Source organism: Leuciscus leuciscus (assembly GCF_965113295.1).
Source record: "Leuciscus leuciscus genome assembly, chromosome: 2".
Classification (NCBI taxonomy): domain Eukaryota; kingdom Metazoa; phylum Chordata; class Actinopteri; order Cypriniformes; family Leuciscidae; genus Leuciscus; species Leuciscus leuciscus.
This window is the reverse complement of record NC_138726.1, coordinates 13047530-13066043: the sequence shown is the minus strand read 5'-3', so window position 1 is coordinate 13066043 and position 18514 is coordinate 13047530. Positions and strand designations below refer to the sequence as shown.

Genomic DNA, 18514 nt, shown 5'->3' with positions numbered 1-18514 from the left:
AAAAGCCTATATATTATATTATATTATATTATATTATATTATAGAAAGTATATTATCATATATTCTGCCACAAACAGTATAGAAACCATATAACAATTAGAGCACCATTTACTTGCATTAAACAACTCTGAGGGTATGATTATAATTGTTACATTTAATTTGCCATACAGAAAACTGAACAATTAGCGTTGTCAGGCTTTTATTTGTGATAAATTTGACCTGCCACAAGATGTTTTCAACACTATTGATACTTTGAAGCTTTTCTCTGATTGTTTCGGGAAAAGATTTGGAGATTTAAGAGGCTTCATTTCTCAATCTTGAAGATCAGCATCACAGCCCAAACCGATTTAAAGCTTGAGACATATTTTCCCAATCACATTATTTACCATTCATGTAAACACTATGTTCAGATACATAAAATCATTTCGAGTGTCCATATAAACATAGCTAGTGATTTCTGATGGACCATGTGACACTGAAGAGTAATGATGCTGAAAATGCAGCTTTGAATCACATGAATAAGTTACCATTTAAAATATATTCAAATGGAAAAGTTATTTTAAATTGTAATATTTCACAATATTAGCCTACTGTATTTTACTGATCCCATTTGTACATATGTGGAGTTGAAATGCATGTACTCACTGTGGCGCGTATGTCATGGACAGACACACGAAGTATCCGCTGGACCCGGAGAAAAGCAGCATTATTGGGGCAAACATGAAGTCGTTTGAGAAAAGCACAGGCAGATTGTGTCTCTCCTGCACGTTACACATCATGAGCAGCGGCACGAAGATCAGACGAGACACGACCAGCGCTGGGAACAAACGGCTCTCTTTAGAGGGCTGCGGGAGACACAACAGAGAAGACACTTTTATGTTTTTGCAATGAAATTATGAAATAATGCTCCACCAAGCAGAACATTTCACCACAATATAAAACAGATTTTCTAACGGGCTGTGGGAAAATGTCTTGAATGCAAGTTTATCCTTTTGGTCTCATTTAGAGATATAGCAGACAAATTTTTTTTAAATAAATTACATTCAAATGATTGTGAAAGTAAAGAAGGGAATGTAAAATAATATATAGATTTTTGTGGAAACAGTGATTTACTTTTTCAGGATTATTTGATGAATAGAACGTTCAGTAAGACTTTACAATAAGGTTTCATTTCACATAGTTCATGTGAACTAATGTAGATAACCTAACAATGAACCATCAGACTGTTCTGGCTCAAATTCTATATCTTTTCAAACTGTTAAACTTTAAAGGTGCTCTAAGTGATGCGACGCGTTTTTTAGGCCCAAACATTTTTTGTCACATACAGCAAACATCTCCTCACTATCCGCTAGCTGCCTGTCCCCCGAACACACTGTAAAAAAACGCGGTCTCTCTAGACACCACAGGCTCCACAAATGGCAATAAAAACAAACTGGGCTCACCCGCACCACGAAACATAACAAACAGTGCTCCAGCCAATCACCGACAAGATGCATTTATGGCCGACACACGACTAAAGAGACGACGTTTCGATGAACAAATTGCAAAGAAGAGGGACAAGGATAAGGAACGCGGCGTGAAGTCCCGAATTTACATCGGAAAAACCTTCGAAAGGTGGCGAGAACTCCGCCGGCAGAAGGGCTTCCAATCCGACATATGGCGCTTTTCCACTGCATGGTACGGTACGGCTCGGTTCGGTACGGCACGCTTTGGCGCTTTTCCACTGCATGGTACGGTACGGTACGGCTCGCTTTAAAGGTGGGGTAGGTAATCCTGTTCAGAAACACTTTTTTTTATACTGGGTGAAATGGTCCTTCCATCCTGATAGTAGTCAATACATTATGTGTTTAGAAAAAGGAATGAAAAAAATCAGACCTCTGTAGCAGCTGCAGGACAGTAAAAACTCTGACCAATCACTGCCATTCGGTGCGAATGTAAAGAACCAATCAGATGCCTTCATGTCTCGTGCCCGCCCCGAGCCCCACTGCGCGCGCTGCCCTGCGTGCACTCATCACATGTCACCGTTCCCGGAAATATTCAGCTCAAAGCACCTGCATATGCAGTCAGCGAAGGCAAACAAGGCAAAAACTACTTCCTCGGACCCTGCCCGCACTCTTGAACGACCTCCTCTGCTTCGCCCTCAACCCCGGACCTGTCCTCGAACCGACGATGCGGTACTTGTCTCCGGACTCGGAGTGTAACTTACGTTAGTCTTCATTAGAGTCAACAATGTTTTCATCATGGAAACTCTTACATGCAAAACATTGTATATGTTATGAATCTTACACGAAATTCATCTTCATCACAGTGTAACTCATGGTAATGGAAAAACGTGTATCAATGCAACCTGTTTTTAGTTTTGCCTTATAAATATAGCTCGTTACCGAATGAAACTTTACCATTATCGATATGCTAGCTTGATAGTGAGTACTAAAAGAAATCTTATTTGTTTATATTCATAGTGATAAAGTTAGGTATTTTATTACATGTGATTCTGACATGATGTCACTGTATACTGCGCTCCTTCCTCTCCACTCGTCTCAGGTAATAAATGCGTCTTGTTCCAGCCTGAGCGTTTGGCGTCGCGCGTTCATGTGTTTTGGGGGCGTGGCTTTGGAAGGAGCTCAGAAGGGAGGGGGTGGAGTGAATGGAAATAATGAGCTGTGTTTATTGCAGATTAAAAGGTCTACAGTCACTCGATTTTTATATTTTCTTTTTCAGAGTACTTACATTTTAATTATGTATTGGTATATAAAGACAGTTTAAACAAATTTGGAATGTTTTTTTTTTAGAAAAATGATTACCTACCCTACCTTTAAATGGTACCACCTCTGTTGAGGTTCCAAGCGTACCGTACCGATACTAAAATGTGACGTGGAAACACTGCAGATCACTGATTGGTCAGACAGAATCATCACTACCAGCGTCATTGTATTTACAACACGAGACACTAAACCCGCTAGATTTAAATAGCCAGTAGACAACAGCCAACGCTGTAGCGTCTGTTTTAAAAGTATTTGCTTCAAAAAAATTGTATAAACTTAAAAAAAGAAATGGCTGAATCGTGGTCAGTGGACGAGGTGCAGACGTTCCTCTCGTTGGTTGCCGAGGAGCGGATGGGGAAACCCGGAATGAAAAATTCGCATTTAATATGATGATGTCATGGCAGTAGAGACGGCAACTATAACGATCAGTCCCACCCACTTTGAAGCGGTACTAACTGCAGTGGAAAAGCAACCGATCTAAAGTGAACCGAACCGTGCCGTACCGAGCCGAGTCGTACCACGCAGTGGAAAAGCGAAGCGAACCGAACCGAGCCGTACCATGCAGTGGAAAAGCGCCAATAGTTACTGTTTTTGCAGAACAGGTAAATCCATTTTTCTTTCCAAACTGACGTTCATGTTCGCCAAACCAACGTATGTTGTAATTAGCTAGAACCAGAGCCATACGCTGATTTCACGCAGCCGTTATTTTGAAATCGAAAGCGAGGCTCCGGTGGGAAGAAAACCGGAAGTGTCGCCTTTAATCACAGGAGAGTCGTGAATGTGATAGTATTGTTGTGTTTAATGATGTTGTGTCAATTCTAAAAATGTACAAACATTTCTTTCATACTTTAGACTATATACAGTGAAATTCATTTATAAATAAAATATTTTTTTTTATATATAATTCAGAATGTAAAAAACGAAGCAGGTATGAACTATATACATATCCTATATTGGATATTAACATCCAATAGTGTAAATCGCGGCAGCAGCTTCAGGTTGGTAATCCAAGGCATTGTTGTTTATCTTTACTTCCGGGGTTCTTCCCACCGGAGCCTCACTTTCGATTTCAAAATGGCGGCTGCGTGAAATCAGCGTATAGAGAGAGAGAGTTGCGACACTCTTTGATGTCGCCGCTATGGCTGTCACGTGGTTCATGTAAGCCCCAATAGTTCCAAAACGTACGCTGGCTGTCATGTTCTTCTATGGGACAGACAGCAGCGATTGCATTATTGAACGGTAAATATAAAATAAAACACACACCCAAGTACTTTTTCAGCTGTTATTGCATTATTGCGTTTTGTTAATGTCAGTTTTGCATTTGGAGATTAGTTTTAGGCTATATTTTTGGAGGGAAAAGCTTAGTGTTCATGTTCGCATGGGTAGTAGCACTGGCTTTAGCGGCTCTAACTTAACTTTTCCATATCATTCATCTGATGATGGACGTCTCATGATATTTATTTTAGCACAACTGGGCTGTATTAGGCTATTGATTCCCGTGATTTTGCTTATAAATTTTGATTCAGCCATTAGCCTACCTTCGTGATCACGCAAAGAGTTCTGCCGTGGCGGTCCGTTCAGAATTCGCTTAGAAGCTAGCTCACTTCTTCTGATGAAAGTGGCCACCCCCAGGACCACAACGTGAAACATGATCATGTTAAGACTAAGAATATTATTTTAAGATTAAGGCCATACACATTATCAAAACTATAACAGATTAAAAACGAATTTAAGCATGGCTGATACAAATGAAGGTTTTCAAATAAAATATTTTTTATTAAACAATGACAGACAACAAAAATGTGTGCTTGTGTGAGTGTGTGTGAACAAGAAAAACAAAAACCAGGGGCAGGTGATCCATGAAACAGACAGGACTGGTGATGGCCATAACAATCCTAAAGGTCCAGCATTGTTCTCACAAGCCGCTTCACTCAAGACAATAATAACATAATGAAAAGTTAGTATATCCCAAAAAATTAAATTAAATTAAATAAAAGTTGCTATAAAGGTGGTAGCGATTCATTACCGAACTCTTAGCTGACGAAGTCGCGCTAGCTAATAACGTTAGCTAGCAGGCAGTGCTTGAAAATTGGTTGAAACAACCAACATAAAATATGAATAATTACGCTGTGCATGTACAAATGAAGACCAGTATAAGCATCGCAAAGGGCCTCTGATACAATATAGACAGTTGACAATTCAAAAGAGGTCGATATTTCGGCAACTTAACTCTGGAACAACTCGACGCGCAGCAATGTAAGTGAATGGTGTCCAACGCCCAAATGACAGTGTTTGGAACTATTCCGATCTTCATATCCCGGAAGTAGGCGGTTAAAAGCGCCGCCATTATTTACAACGGAGGTCTATGGGAGTGTCGCAACTCTCTCTCTCTATGGCTCTGGCTAGAACTATGCAGTCAGCGTTAACTTTGGTGAATACAACATGTATGTTTCTAGCAGCGATCAATCTCTATTGTAAATGATCAAGCAAATTCACAGTAGGGCGACAATTTGTGTGAATGACTGTTTTCACCCACGGTTTGTTATGAATTTGAATGTTCATTTATAGGCTATTGACAACTTTGACTAAATTTGTTTACGCCGCCGCCGTTGTTTATGCTCTGGGAAACGCGAAGCTAACGTTATCTTGCTATTATTGCGTCCTTGTATGGGAGCTATAGTTATAACCTCAGTTGGCGAAACGATTAAGATAATGTTTCTCTTTTTCTGCATTCTGTACTGCAATATAAAAGCATTTATCTAACTTGGCGACATTACACATTGAATTTTTATCAATTTTTATCAGTAAAACTTAACTTTGTTTGTAGTGACTATTTTGACTTTCCTTTATGCCGGAAGGGAGGGGAGGAGGGAGGAGACGGGATGAGGAGGAGGGAGGGTCTAGCTAGCCTCCGTTTTGTTTGACAACAATTCGAATGTCAACAAGAAGTTACGACTCCCGGCATCGCTTAGAGCACCTTTAAAAGGACGATCCAAAAAAAAAAAAAACTCTCAGACTTTTATTGAGCGGGTCAAAACTTACATGCAATAGGCTAACTCTAATTTTAAAGTCCCCGTGAAATCAAAATTGACCCTATTTACTTTGTTAGCGCATATTACTAGTCTTGTGGTGAACAATTAATCCGTGCAAGTTAAGACACAGAAAAAAATTGTTTGCCGTGGTAATCTTTAATCAAAGTCTGAAAAGTTACTTCTGGTCTGGAATGGCGTCTTTTTCTGATGACGTAGGCTTGACGGCTTGGGTTGAAAAACGCTTAACCACTCCCCTCAAACCGTTAGTCTGCTATGAGCGAGAGATGGAGAGGAGGAGCACTAAAGTAAAACTCTGCCCTCTGTTCAATATTCCGTTTCACTGGGAAATACGTCACAACACTGGAGAAAAATCGTTTGCAACTTCCGGTTCACGGGGACTTTAAGCTTCATTCATTAAGTATCTATCACTTACAAAGCCTAGCAGCTAGCTTGGACATGCTAGCAACAGGCTGACACATGCTAACAACGTGTTAACATGCTAACAGCGTGCTAAAAAATACTAGCAACGTGTTAAATCATGCTAGCAACATGCTAGACTATGCTAACAACATGCTAAAACACTAGCAACGAGTTAAAACATGCTATCAACTTGCTAAAACATGCTAATTCATACAAGTAACGTTAAAAATGCGCGCAACATGCCAATTCATTCTAGCAATGTAAATAATGCTAGACACGCAAGCAACATGATACATCATGTTAGGAAGCTTATAAAACTTTCAGACGAGGCTTTGTCAAGCTTGTCCTAACAAACTTTACTTTCTAGTTCATTATTAAAACCGAAAGTTGTATCTGTTCATAATATTTATTGGACCTGAGCTAACATGAACTAACAACGAAAAGCCGTACTTTTATTAACTAACATTAAAAGATTAATAAATACGGTAACCAATGCATTGCTGATTGTTATTATCATTAACTAATGTTAACTAATGGGACCTTGTAGTTAAGTGTTACCGAAAGTTCAAAATAACAGTATTTATTTGAAATAGAATATCATCTATATTCTTTTGGATCATCAGAATCAGAATGAGCTTTATTTGGCAATTATGTTTACACACACACACAAGGAATTTGTCTTAGTGACATGAGCTTCCAGTGCAGAAGAAAGTACATACATTGTATGTCTGCACTATCATGTCAACTGCACTTAGGAATTACACAGCAGAAATTAAATCTAAAAATAATATAAACAAAGGGGGGGGGGCTCGGTGCTCTAATTAACAGAAAATGTATGATTTTTGCATCAATCAATTGAATTATTTCACTATATTTAGAGGTTTGATTTATTTATTCCTTTACTTGTCTTTTTAAATGAAAATCTAAGTGAATACAAAGCAAAGATATTTTTTTCACAGCCTGTTTTGCTAATGTTTGCCAGTGGTGCCAATCCTAGTGGAGGACAAGTACATCAAAGTATTTATAGATGTATATCATATTTGTATCAAAGTGCCATTAACTTTCATTCAGGACAGCAAACATTTAACGGAAAACAACACATACTCACATCCAACTGCTTTTGAACAGCTTGTTTGTAATTTTTATCTGCAGTTCTCTTGGTGTGAATCACCCAAATGTGCTCATGGAGGGACGAAGGGATGGATTAAGGAAAGAATGATCAAATAATTCACTCACCCACTTCAATTTTAACGTGGAAGTTCTTCCCAAAAAGTCCATCACGTTAAAGGTGAGGAAACAAAAAACAGGAATGAAGTATCGTTCTGAGAGAAAGAAGTAGAGACAAAAAACATCCTTATATGTATGAATCTGTAATAGTGAGACATTGTGCAAGTGTGAAAGTACATTTTATTTAAATCACCTTTACTTGACTATATAGCGCTTTATGCAGTACAAGATTTGTCAATGTCTGAGTCAATGATGCAAACAGAATTCAATTCTGCTAAAAAGCAGCTCTAAAACGACAATAGTAAACAGTCATTCAGTTGAAATCTACGTCGACCGGGAGGAGACATGTTCAGTTCACTTAGTTTTGTTGTGGCCACGACATAACTCGTAAAAACATAGTCGTGGCCACAAGATCATTTTGTCAAAGTAACAACATCCTTGTGTTGTGGACACGAGGCCTTCATGACATACTTTCCTCATATTGATTCAGTTCAGCAACAATTGAAGATTGAGCAACAGTTCAGCAACAGAATTGAATTCTGCAATTGTTAAGTTTATCAATTATGGAATGAGTTCAATTAATCTAAAGAGCAGCTCAAATATTAAAGGAATGGTTCACCTAAAAAAAAAAAAAAAGAATGAATGCGCTTTTTGGAGCTTCAAAAACTCGGACACTATGCCATTACAAAACTGGAAAGAGCCAGATTATTATTCAGTATAACTCTGTGTTCGGCTGAAAGAAGTCAGTCATATACACCTAGCATGGCTTGAGGGTGAGTAAATTATGGGATGATTTTTGGGTGAACTATTCCTTTAAGTGTCCTCAACCCAAAAAAAAAAACAAAAAAAAAAAAACTTGGGAGAAACCAAGCTCAGTCGGGGGACATTTTAAATAAAGCACATTTAAGGTTTAGGCCTGCAAAAAAAAAAAAAAAAAGGCCAGGAAGGCCAATGAAGAAACCTGTGTAGTCTTAAAAACACTGATTTAAGAAGTACTTTTAATGTTGAATGGCAGAATGTGCAAGGTTTTTCCCTGCACTGAAAACACTGCTGTTTGCAAGTACTTTGAGTGCTGCTCTTTAGAGATCCACCAGATGGCGGCATTGATCAAGTTTTAAAACGATTAAAGGTCCCATGACATGCTACTTTTTGTAGGCTTTAATATAGGCTAGTCCTTAGTGGTACTTTGCTGTCGAAAGTCAAACCTTTTCTTAATCACAAAACTCTTGAGATGGCCGTTAATGCTTTTATCTCCTCACGCTTAGACTATTGCAATTCACTTTACTGCGGTATTTCGAAAACTCAAATTGCTCGTCTCCAAATAGTGCAAAATGCTGCTGCAAGATTCCTCTCAAACAGTCGAAAAAGTGACCATATTACCCCAATTCTGAGGTCTCTTCATTGGTTACCTATTAATTTCAGAATCGATTTTAAAATCCTTTTATTTGTATATAAATCTCTATCTAGCCAAGCACCAAGCTACCTATCTGAGTTGTTACAACCCTACACCCCATTAAGAAGTCTGAGATCGAGTGAAAAGAACCTGTTATCAGTCCCACATTCCAGACTCAAACGCAGGGGTGATCGAGCGTTCGCTGTGGCCTCGGCTGTGGAACAATTTACCCTTAGTAGTTAGGATAGCCCCTTCTTTGACTTCTTTTAAGTCACTTTTAAAAACGCACTTGTTTTCCCTGGCTTACAATTAAGGATGGTTAGTTTTACTATTTCTCTTGTTTTTTCGTTTTTTTTTTTTTTTTTTTTAGGTCTGATACTGCCATTTTTGTTTTTATCATTGATGTGTCTGATACTGTTTTGCCATTTCTGTTTTTTTATTTATTTTTGTTTTGATGTTTGACAATGCTTTTGCTATTCCTGCTTAAGGCTGCTGTATCTGTGCTGTGCTCTTATGATGGTATTATTGTTTTAATCTTGTAGTTCTGTAAAGCACTTTGGTCAGTCAGTGGCTGTTATAAAATGTGCTATATAAATAAAATGAACTTGAACTTGGTCCTTAGTACTGTATCTGAAATCTCTTTCCAAAAATTCAGCCTCGGTGCAGAATTATAGCCACTACAAACCAGTCCCAGAATGAGCTTCCTTCAGACGGGTCGTTTCGGTGTCTGTAGCTTTAAATACTAATGAGGAGGAGAAAGGCAGCTCAAGGTGGAGGGTGGGTGTGGCCTTGACCATCTTGCACAACGGTACCATGCATGTTTGTTTATGTTGGATATATTGCAATGGCACGAAGACACGCAGTCGTTCAAGCATTTCAGTTTGACCCAGAATCTGATCCAGATGGAGAAGCAACGGATGAAGAAGTTGCAACTCAGCGGCTCCAGCAGGACGTTTCCGAATGGTTAGTTTAAAATATTATGTCTGGATACGGTACTTTATTCGGATGGTTTACAGTTATCATCATGTAGCTAACGCGAACCTACTGTTGCCTTTTCATGAGAGATCTGTAACGTCTGTAATTTATCTTATTACAATTACATCAAGCTCTGCGATCTTGAAATGCCAAATGCGGATATCGCGCGCGCCATATAACCAACAGGAGAACGGTTATCCAAATAACAAAGAACTGTGCAACACTCGCGTTACAGTATGTGTAACTTGATGCTGTCTACCTTTACATTAGCGTAAGTAACTGCATAGCTAATGTGACAGCCACATTCTACGTGTAAGAAGCTAGGTAACCATAAACAGTAAAGCAACACACTTATATATAATTTGTTGACTTACAGTACTTGTCCGACGTTCAGCAAGCCCAGCTCTGTATTGACCATTCGATGTTCATTTGTACATCCAATTATTGAGCAATTATTATGCTTCGCTCGCTCAAAAGCCATGATATCTCTCGTGGACAAACTAAAATCGCGCGCGCGTTCTACTTCCTAGCTCATTTTCTCATGGGCGAGAAATATTCTCTGGGCGGGCAAAGCAGAGAAAGGGGAGGTAACATTTCTCCTTATGACGTCATAAGGAGGAGATTCAAGATCAGCCCGGTTGAGCTTCCATTTTCTCAAAGGCAGAGAAAGATAGCAAAAGCTCGATTTACACCGATTAAAATTTTTAGAAACTTGGGGAACATATACAGGCTAGGGGAACTCATATTAATGTTAAAAAACCTCAGAAAGTGCAAATTTCATGTCATGGGACCTTTAAGCAGAATTAAATAGAAAACGGTCATGAATTTAATAATGACACTTAATAAATAGAGTTCGACCAATCTCTATATTTGACCTTTGCCAGATCACATCACATCTGACACTATCAGTAAGGTTTTGAAATTGAACGTTTACTTGCTTTGTTAATCATTAGCATAATGATTTTGTGGGGCAAAATGTACTGTAGAAATCGCAGCATGTGACGCATCAGTGTTTGGTCATGCAACGCTCTAAATACAACATGCACCTGTGTGAACCTGTTATGCAATTGTGTACACAAGCCAACCTTTGCAATGTTGTGCATTACAAGCAATGCACCGGTCAAATTTAAGAGTTTGGGCCATTTGGATTCCATAACATGACTTCTCCATAACTACTTGCAAGCAGGGTTCCCACACCTTGATCAACTTCAAATTCAAGGACCTTTCAAGATACATTGTTATAGTTTTCATGTGTCAAACACTTATGCAAATAAGCATTTTTTGCATTTATTTTTGGCCATATGACAGAGATGTGATATTCTGTTTGTTGTATTTCTGTTTTGCATAAAACTGAAGAATATTCGGTACATCCTATTAAAAAAAAAAAATAATAATCAAATAAAATATTAGGGTTATGACCGAAAGGACAAGATCCCGGATACAGGCGGCCGAAATGAGCTTTCTCCGCAGGGTGGCTGGGCGATCCCTTAGAGATAGGGTGAGAAGCTCAGTCACTCGGGAGGAGCTCAGAGTAGAGCCGCTGCTCCTCCACATCGAGAGGGGCCAGCTGAGGTGGCTCGGGCATCTTTTCCGGATGCCTCCTGGACGCCTTCCCGGGAAGGTGTTCCGGGCATGTCCCACCGGGAAGAGACCCCGGGGAAGACCTAGGACACGCTGGAGGGACTATGTCTCCCGGCTGGCCTGGGAACGCCTCGGGGTCCCCCCGGAAGAGCTGGAGGAAGTGTCTAGGGAGAGGGAAGTCTGGGCATCCCTGCTTAGACTGCTGCCCCCGCGACCCGGCCCCAGATAAGCGGAAGAAGATGGATGGATGGATGGAAATAAAATATTAAATAAAAATGTGTCAAGGTCTTGGAACTGATTATTTCAATATGACAACTTGACAGCTCAACAAAAAACCATGAGATCAAGTATGTGAACTTGGAACAGAACACATTATTATTTTACATTTGATTCATTTATTTATTTCTACATAACTCTTCAGTATGTTGGTGTGCCTTAAGCAGACATTCTGAACCAGTAATCATGTTTTTGACAATTCTGCAGGGATGGGATAATTTTTTCATTTTTAATTTATTTACTGCTTAAATGATTATTTGTCCCATTTAAATAATTTTTATAACATTTAAATAATTTTAAATGCGATAAATTATGTATGACAGATTGGATCATCATTTATTATGCATATGATTAATATTTATAAACGATAAATGAATAAATAACATTAATTATAAACTATGAATTAATCAGTCTAATAACATCTACAAATATAATAGTTACCTCTCTACCAAGATATGACAAATGTATGGAATATTATATTGAGAGATTATCCACATTTACAAAAAAACAAAAACAATAAGCCTAACGTTATACCTTTAACATCACGGATTTGTCTGTCGAGGACGGTATACTGCTTTAAAACAGTTCACCGCACCGCGTGAGCAAATCAAACTGTGCAGTTCACCTTACGTTCATCATTAGTTACTGGACAGACATTGATACCTTTTTTCAGATCTGAAGAGGACGTGAGTTCGACATGGTTTTAAAAAAAACGTGCATTACGCCCGTTTACGCATGCGTTTACGGCGCATGTTCTCTAGACTCTGTGTGGGTCTATGTAAAATACGGGACAAATCGCGTCCCTCATTGATTTGATATGGGACCAGGGGCGTAGCACCAAATGTTGGGACCCGGTCACAGAACCAAGGGATGGGCCCCTCTCTCTATGGCTCTGCCCACCTCAACAAACTCCCAAGACTGCTTTATTTTCACTATTATTCAATTTTTTTTATTTTCACAAGGTCAAATTCAGAGGGTCAAAAAGAAACTATTAACATATCAACAAATTAATATAATACTAACAAAATAATGTTAACAAAAAAACTGGACGGGCTGAGGAAAAAAGAACTTATGGTATTAAGGTAGGATGACAGACTTAACACTTTTCCTTTAAAAATGCTTTAAATTAAAAGGTTTAACTGGAAATTGGCTATTCTGTTAAGTAACATTTTTAAGAAAACTGGTGATCACATTTAAAATATTTAAGAGTTGTATATGTTTTTCCCTTGGCTATTAAGGGCAATGATTAAGGTTAAATTCAACCAAAGTGGTATTTGTTGAGCATTTTATTTGTTTATGAGAGTGCTCACAGAAAGCTGTCAATAAAAACTTTGTTCCTGCAAAGAGCAACTTGTCATGCAGGACACCATATTCGGGAGGGAAAATACCCAGAGATGTTGTAGTACAGCAACTTGCTCTTTGTTTGAATGAGACTTTAATTCTGATTGAATATAAAGAAATGAGAAATGGTGAAACAAGATCAATAGATCAATATTGTTATCCTGAGATTTATGAATTTTTGCATTTTGAAATAAAAAAAAAAAATAAAAAAGCAGATTTTTTTTAAATTATAAGAAAATGCACCTTTGATAATTAGGCAATATGAATCATGAAGGACTTTTATGAGTTAGAATTAGATTTTTTATGTTTTAGCTCAGATGAGAAATAAAACCGAGCAATCGGTGCTCTTAAAGTGATGAATAAATTGTACAATATTAACTGCACGTGTTTAAATATTATACTTTCTATCTGAAGGAGTCTAGAATTTGTATCCCGTTTCCCTGGGAGACAGTGTGAAGAAACTGATCCATTGCAGAGATTCTAAGATTTTGGTTTATGTTGACTAAGATCATTTTTGTGCATTGTATGATAACGAGATTGGGTGACTGAGTTAAATAGAAATTGTGATTTGAACAGGCACATAACAGACATCTTCCAGTCACTTTATTTTGGTTTCTTATAAAAAAGAAAAGAAAGAATTTTACGTTTACATTATACACTATATTCTAATTACAAAAGTTTTCTTGCTTTTTTCCTGCGTTTTGCAAAGAAGAATTCTTGCTTTTTCCCCGCAAAAAAGGACTAAGCTTTTTAATAAAATGAGGAACTGCTGTTGTGTTGTTAAACAGAAGAGACTTGGAATTAAGCAGTAGGTTTAATTTGAGTTTTGCGGTTCTCTTGAGTATTAAAATTTCAGACAGCTGCCTTGACAAATGGGGGCGAAGGGATGACTGCAGAAAAAAGAAGAGGAAGTTGCTGATGGGCCTTCAGCCCCCCTCCTGAAAGAGGAAGTTGACACTTCTGATGGGTCAGCATGGAAAGAGACTGATTCAGTGCAGGAAAAGGTGAAAATTTCACTTGAGACTTTTCCTAAGGACAATTTTGCCATGCATTATGCAATTTTGTGTCGGGATGGATCAAAAGCCAGACTGAGGAGAGAAACAACGGAGCCCATATACCACAACACCAGGCCTTTGAGTGCCATCACAGACTGACGATCCAACGTATCAGCCCAACAAGTTCAACTGAATGACAATCCACACAGAAAGACTTCCACCCCCTCCCTTGTGGGCCAGGTGCTGCATTTTCAATGATCACTACAGAGACAGCTTCAAATTTAGTTATTAACTGATTCTTTTTTGATTATTCACTGGTTTCACAGCAATTCTTCATATCCTCTTTTAAACTAACATTCTGAATCTGCTTTCAATAGGTACCAGTCCAGCCCTACTGCAGGAAGTTCAATAGCAGAAGTGTGAGCTTGACTTACCAACCAGTTAAAACTGGGGCTGGATTTGGCAGTGAGGGTTATGACATTAACCAACTAGTGGTAAAAGCATAAATAGATTGACTATGCAGAATTCTCTGGAAAAGGAAATGCCTTATGGCCTAGGCGTCTAGAGAAATTGTGGCTAGAAATATTGGGCACTCCATTTCGTTTAAAGCTAATTTTCTAGATTCAATAAAAACAATGAATCTAATTCTAAACTTTTGAAATCACATGCTGTCATCACCAGGGATACGAGATGGAAATGTTTTTTCTTTTTGTCTCCAAGATTGTGTGGAGATCTCCAAATCATCTTTTAAATAGCTTATGAGCTATCAGCAAGGTTGGAGAGTGTGACACCTGACATTTGGGTATAAAGTGTTTTAATTTTACAATATATGGTGTAAAAACGTCTGAGTGCTGCCCTCTTAAGGTTGAACGGTGGCTACTGCAGTTGAATTTTCCTATTGGATGTTTGCGGTGGCAAGTGACGTAAAATGTACACATAGTATCAGCCGTCTTCCTTTGGAAAAGCGCCATAAGCTAACAGGCTCTTGTTCTGTGGAGAAAGCTGAGTAGTAGGAGAAAGCTGAGTAGTAGGGGTTACCATCCTCTTTTTCCCAGACATGTCCGGCCGTCGAGATCGTCCAAAATGTCCGGGATTCAGATTTTGCTTTCTGCAGTCGCCATTCATTGTTTACATGCACACCTTTGTTTCAATCTAACTGAATTCATTCCGATTGGTGAATCTGAATGTAGTGTTTACATGAACGCTAAACAAGTGATCGGTTGATGTGCGTTTTAACATTGCTAAGAAAATTCCCGCTCCTCCGTGAGAGATACGAGACCGGTGCGTCTTTGACTGCAGCGCGACCTGCTCATCGGTAAGCACGCCACCGGCCTCTCATCGTTCTCCCGTGGCCGTCAGTCTCGTCCTGCTCGCCACAGTAAACATAATGAATGGCGACTGTCGAACGCAAAAGCCGAATCCCGGACATTTTGGGCGATCTCGAAATCCCGGGGAGACTCACTAGTAGCTAATCCTTGTTGTTTAACTGCTGCGCTCTCTTACCGGTAGGCGTGGCTTGGGAGTGGCCTCCTAGGGCAGCGAAGCAAGTGCATTATGGGAGTTGTTGTCTTTCATCCACATAAGCCAAAAATACATTTTCTGCCTTTTCTCAGTCTAGGAAGCTCCAAATTCAAAAATAATTTCACATTTTTTTCTACATAAATGGCCCATTTTAAATACACATTCATCTTTCCAGAGGTGAAGTATCCCTTTAACGCAACGCGCAAATGAGCATAACTAACGTAAATCAAGCAAGCTAGAATGCATAGGCCACGAAGTGTTGGCGAAATAACATTAGTGGACCAGAGGGAATATGGATTTTTTTTTTTTTTTTGAAAACCTCTCAAAATAAATTCAAGCACTTTCAAGGACCTGTATCCTGTTTATTTTCAAACTTTGCAGGGCCTTGAAAAAAGATTTCAGATTCACAAACGTTCAAGGATTTCAAGGACTCAAGGGAACCCTGAGCAAGAAAACATAAAAAAAAAACATTTACTGTAAGTGTTTATAATCAATTTGCATCTGTCAGTGGATTTCAGTTACAATATATACCTTTAAAGGCTGCGAGTTTTTTTCCCTCATGAACAGAGTCAGAAATCTCTACCTCAGCAACTTTACAGACATCTAACTTTACAGTTTGTGTTTGTGTGTGTTCCAGGTAAACCCTACGTTATGAGGACATGTTTTGGTACCCATGAGGAAAACAGCTTGTAAATCAGACTAAATTAAGTTTTTTTTTAAATGTAAAAGTGCAGAAATTTGTCTGTGATGGGTAGGTTTACGGGTAGTGTTAGTGTAAGGGGATCGATTATAAAGTTTGTACAGTATAAAAAAACATTGTCTATGGAAAGTCTCCATAAAACATGAAAACACAACATGTGTTTGTGTGTGTGAGTGCGAGCGAGTGAATGTATTCCATACCCCAGTTTCCTCCATAGACAGTTTTCACATCCACGGTTACAGCTGGAAAAACTGACAGTGTTACTGTGAACACAAACGTCACACAGAAAGCCATAACCCAAATCTAGAGACAGAGAGAGATGATGATGACAATAAGCCACTGTTAAAGATTCAAAAAAGACCACAAGCTGCGAGACGTTCTGATACTTTGATTGGTGAAATAAAACGTCACCTTTTTGAAGACCTGCAGGACAGAGCTCTTCTGGGTGGATGTGTTTTCTGTCTGCAGCGGGACGAAGGCTTGTTTGCAACCCTCCTCTTCACTCACACAGTTGGCAGCTTTGTTAGGATTCCCGTTGACCACAGAGCCATTAGACGGATCGCTCGTCGTCTCACAGCCTTCCACAGTTTCTGGAGGAACAGAATTCATTTCAATAAAAAATATTCCCTTGTGAAAAAGATGTGCACTTAATTGTATTGAACGTGCATTTTTAGTGAATGTCATTAATAATATAATATTAATGAAATAAAAGGCACCTTAAGTGTACTTAAGAATATATGTATTTTGTGACTTTCAATTTTAGTACAATTTTAAAAAGTGCAGTGTAATGTCAAATTAAAAGTTTTATTTTAAAGTGCACTGTAAATCATTGTTTTAATTATTTTTGCTGTGCTTTAAAGTAGTACACTTATTTTGATGTGTTGAATAACATCCTTAAGCACATGCGATTTTAGATATATTCTTCATTTAGTATAACTACGAAAATGAACATATGACATTTTAGTTTAATACTTGTCAGTACATTCAGCAGAACACTATTTCAAAGAAAATAGAATTATGAAATTACATATAAAGATGTCCTTACGTCCTACTGAAGTGGGTCAGTAAAAGTGCTCTGAAGTTCAGCTCATTGCATTTCATATCAATTTAAAATACAGGTATAATACATTTTCATTTAATTGCAATTAACATGCTATAAAGTGCCTGAAAACATTACATTCGGTTCACACTTTTAAGCATGCTAAAGTGCATTTCTTTTCCCCAAGGGAAATAACACTTGGGATGAATATTATTTTAAAGATACTGCATATTGCTTTTTATCTATTAATAATGGTGAAATGGCAATCCAATATGTGCATGTTCCACAAAAACTTTTTACACCAAGTTTCACCTGTAGGCAGCAGCTTGCTCAACGGCTCCAGCTCGTAGTTCTTGCTTTTGCTGTCCAGGTAAAATCTAGCAAATGCCTGCACACACACACTCCAGAGATCAGTCTCAGAATAAGCTGAGTAAAGAACAGCACAGATCTGATAGGACCTAAACACACACACACTCACTCACCAGTTTGGGTAGCAGCATGTAACTGATGAGCGTGATGAGGGTCCCGACACACGGAGTGATGAAATAACCCAGAGCTGCCGTTTCACTGTCAGCTTCACCTGTTACACACACACACACACACACACACATCCAGTGAACAGATCTATATAGAAATGTATGAATGTTCATTTGGCAACAGTGAATCTCTGTGGAGTTAAACAAGCTAAATCTAAAAAGGAAAGAAATGCAATGCTGACCTGACATTGCCAGAGATGATTAGTTGCTTGTAATTATGCATAATTTGCTATAGTAAGTACATGTAAGATGTGTGACAGGAACACTGTCAAATAAAGTGTTATGCGAATATTGTTTTTTTTTCCTACTATTATATTTTTTCCTATTATTTTCTTCCATTATATTTTATTCTTCTTTTAATTTATTATTGTGAGTTTTGGGTGTACTTGTGAGGGACTTTTTTTTATTTAAAATGTCCCCACAAATGCACTGTAATGTTGAAATCAATTGTCTAACTGGGGTTATTATAATTAAATAAAACCATAAAATACCTTTCAGTTACTTGAAAAAATAAAATAGTATAAAAAAAAAATTCCTTTAGTTTAACTTGATGTACTAAAATAAACTAAAATGAAATATAAATGAATAAATACTATACATACTTTATATACTATATACATACTGATAGATTTTGTATCTTCAGTCATCAGATTCATTTACATTGTGACTGTGTATCAGATGTAATCCACTCTGTCTGTGTCTGCAAAGGTATG

At 38.2% G+C, this 18514-nt stretch overlaps 1 protein-coding gene and 2 long non-coding RNA genes across 6 annotated transcripts in view; 1 reads left to right on the top strand and 2 right to left on the bottom strand.

Annotated features, from left to right (window-relative positions):
• Nucleotides 1–18514, bottom strand: part of LOC309485682 (equilibrative nucleoside transporter 2) — a 40663-nt gene that overhangs the window by 2015 nt on the left and 20134 nt on the right. For all 3 annotated transcript variants that reach the window (XM_082152614.1, XM_082152615.1, XM_082152616.1), the window contains 6 exons: nt 17748–17845; nt 17578–17653; nt 16638–16816; nt 16427–16529; nt 7454–7539; nt 646–845 (listed from right to left, as the gene is read on the bottom strand). In XM_082152614.1, the coding sequence (XP_082008740.1) occupies nt 646–845; nt 7454–7539; nt 16427–16529; nt 16638–16816; nt 17578–17653; nt 17748–17845 (742 nt within the window). The remainder of the gene's footprint in view (nt 1–645; nt 846–7453; nt 7540–16426; nt 16530–16637; nt 16817–17577; nt 17654–17747; nt 17846–18514) is intronic.
• LOC309486454 lies at nt 852–6807 on the bottom strand. Of its 2 annotated transcripts, XR_014201550.1 has the most exons (4): nt 6397–6807; nt 6197–6354; nt 5755–5823; nt 852–1274 (listed from the first exon to the last, which is right to left on the bottom strand). It is a non-coding gene; the product is annotated as an uncharacterized lncRNA (long non-coding RNA). The 2 variants fall into 2 exon arrangements; XR_014201549.1 differs by having other exon boundaries at nt 6197–6807.
• LOC309486502 lies at nt 11135–13894 on the top strand. The gene is made up of 3 exons (XR_014201570.1): nt 11135–11176; nt 11624–12079; nt 12833–13894. It is a non-coding gene; the product is annotated as an uncharacterized lncRNA (long non-coding RNA).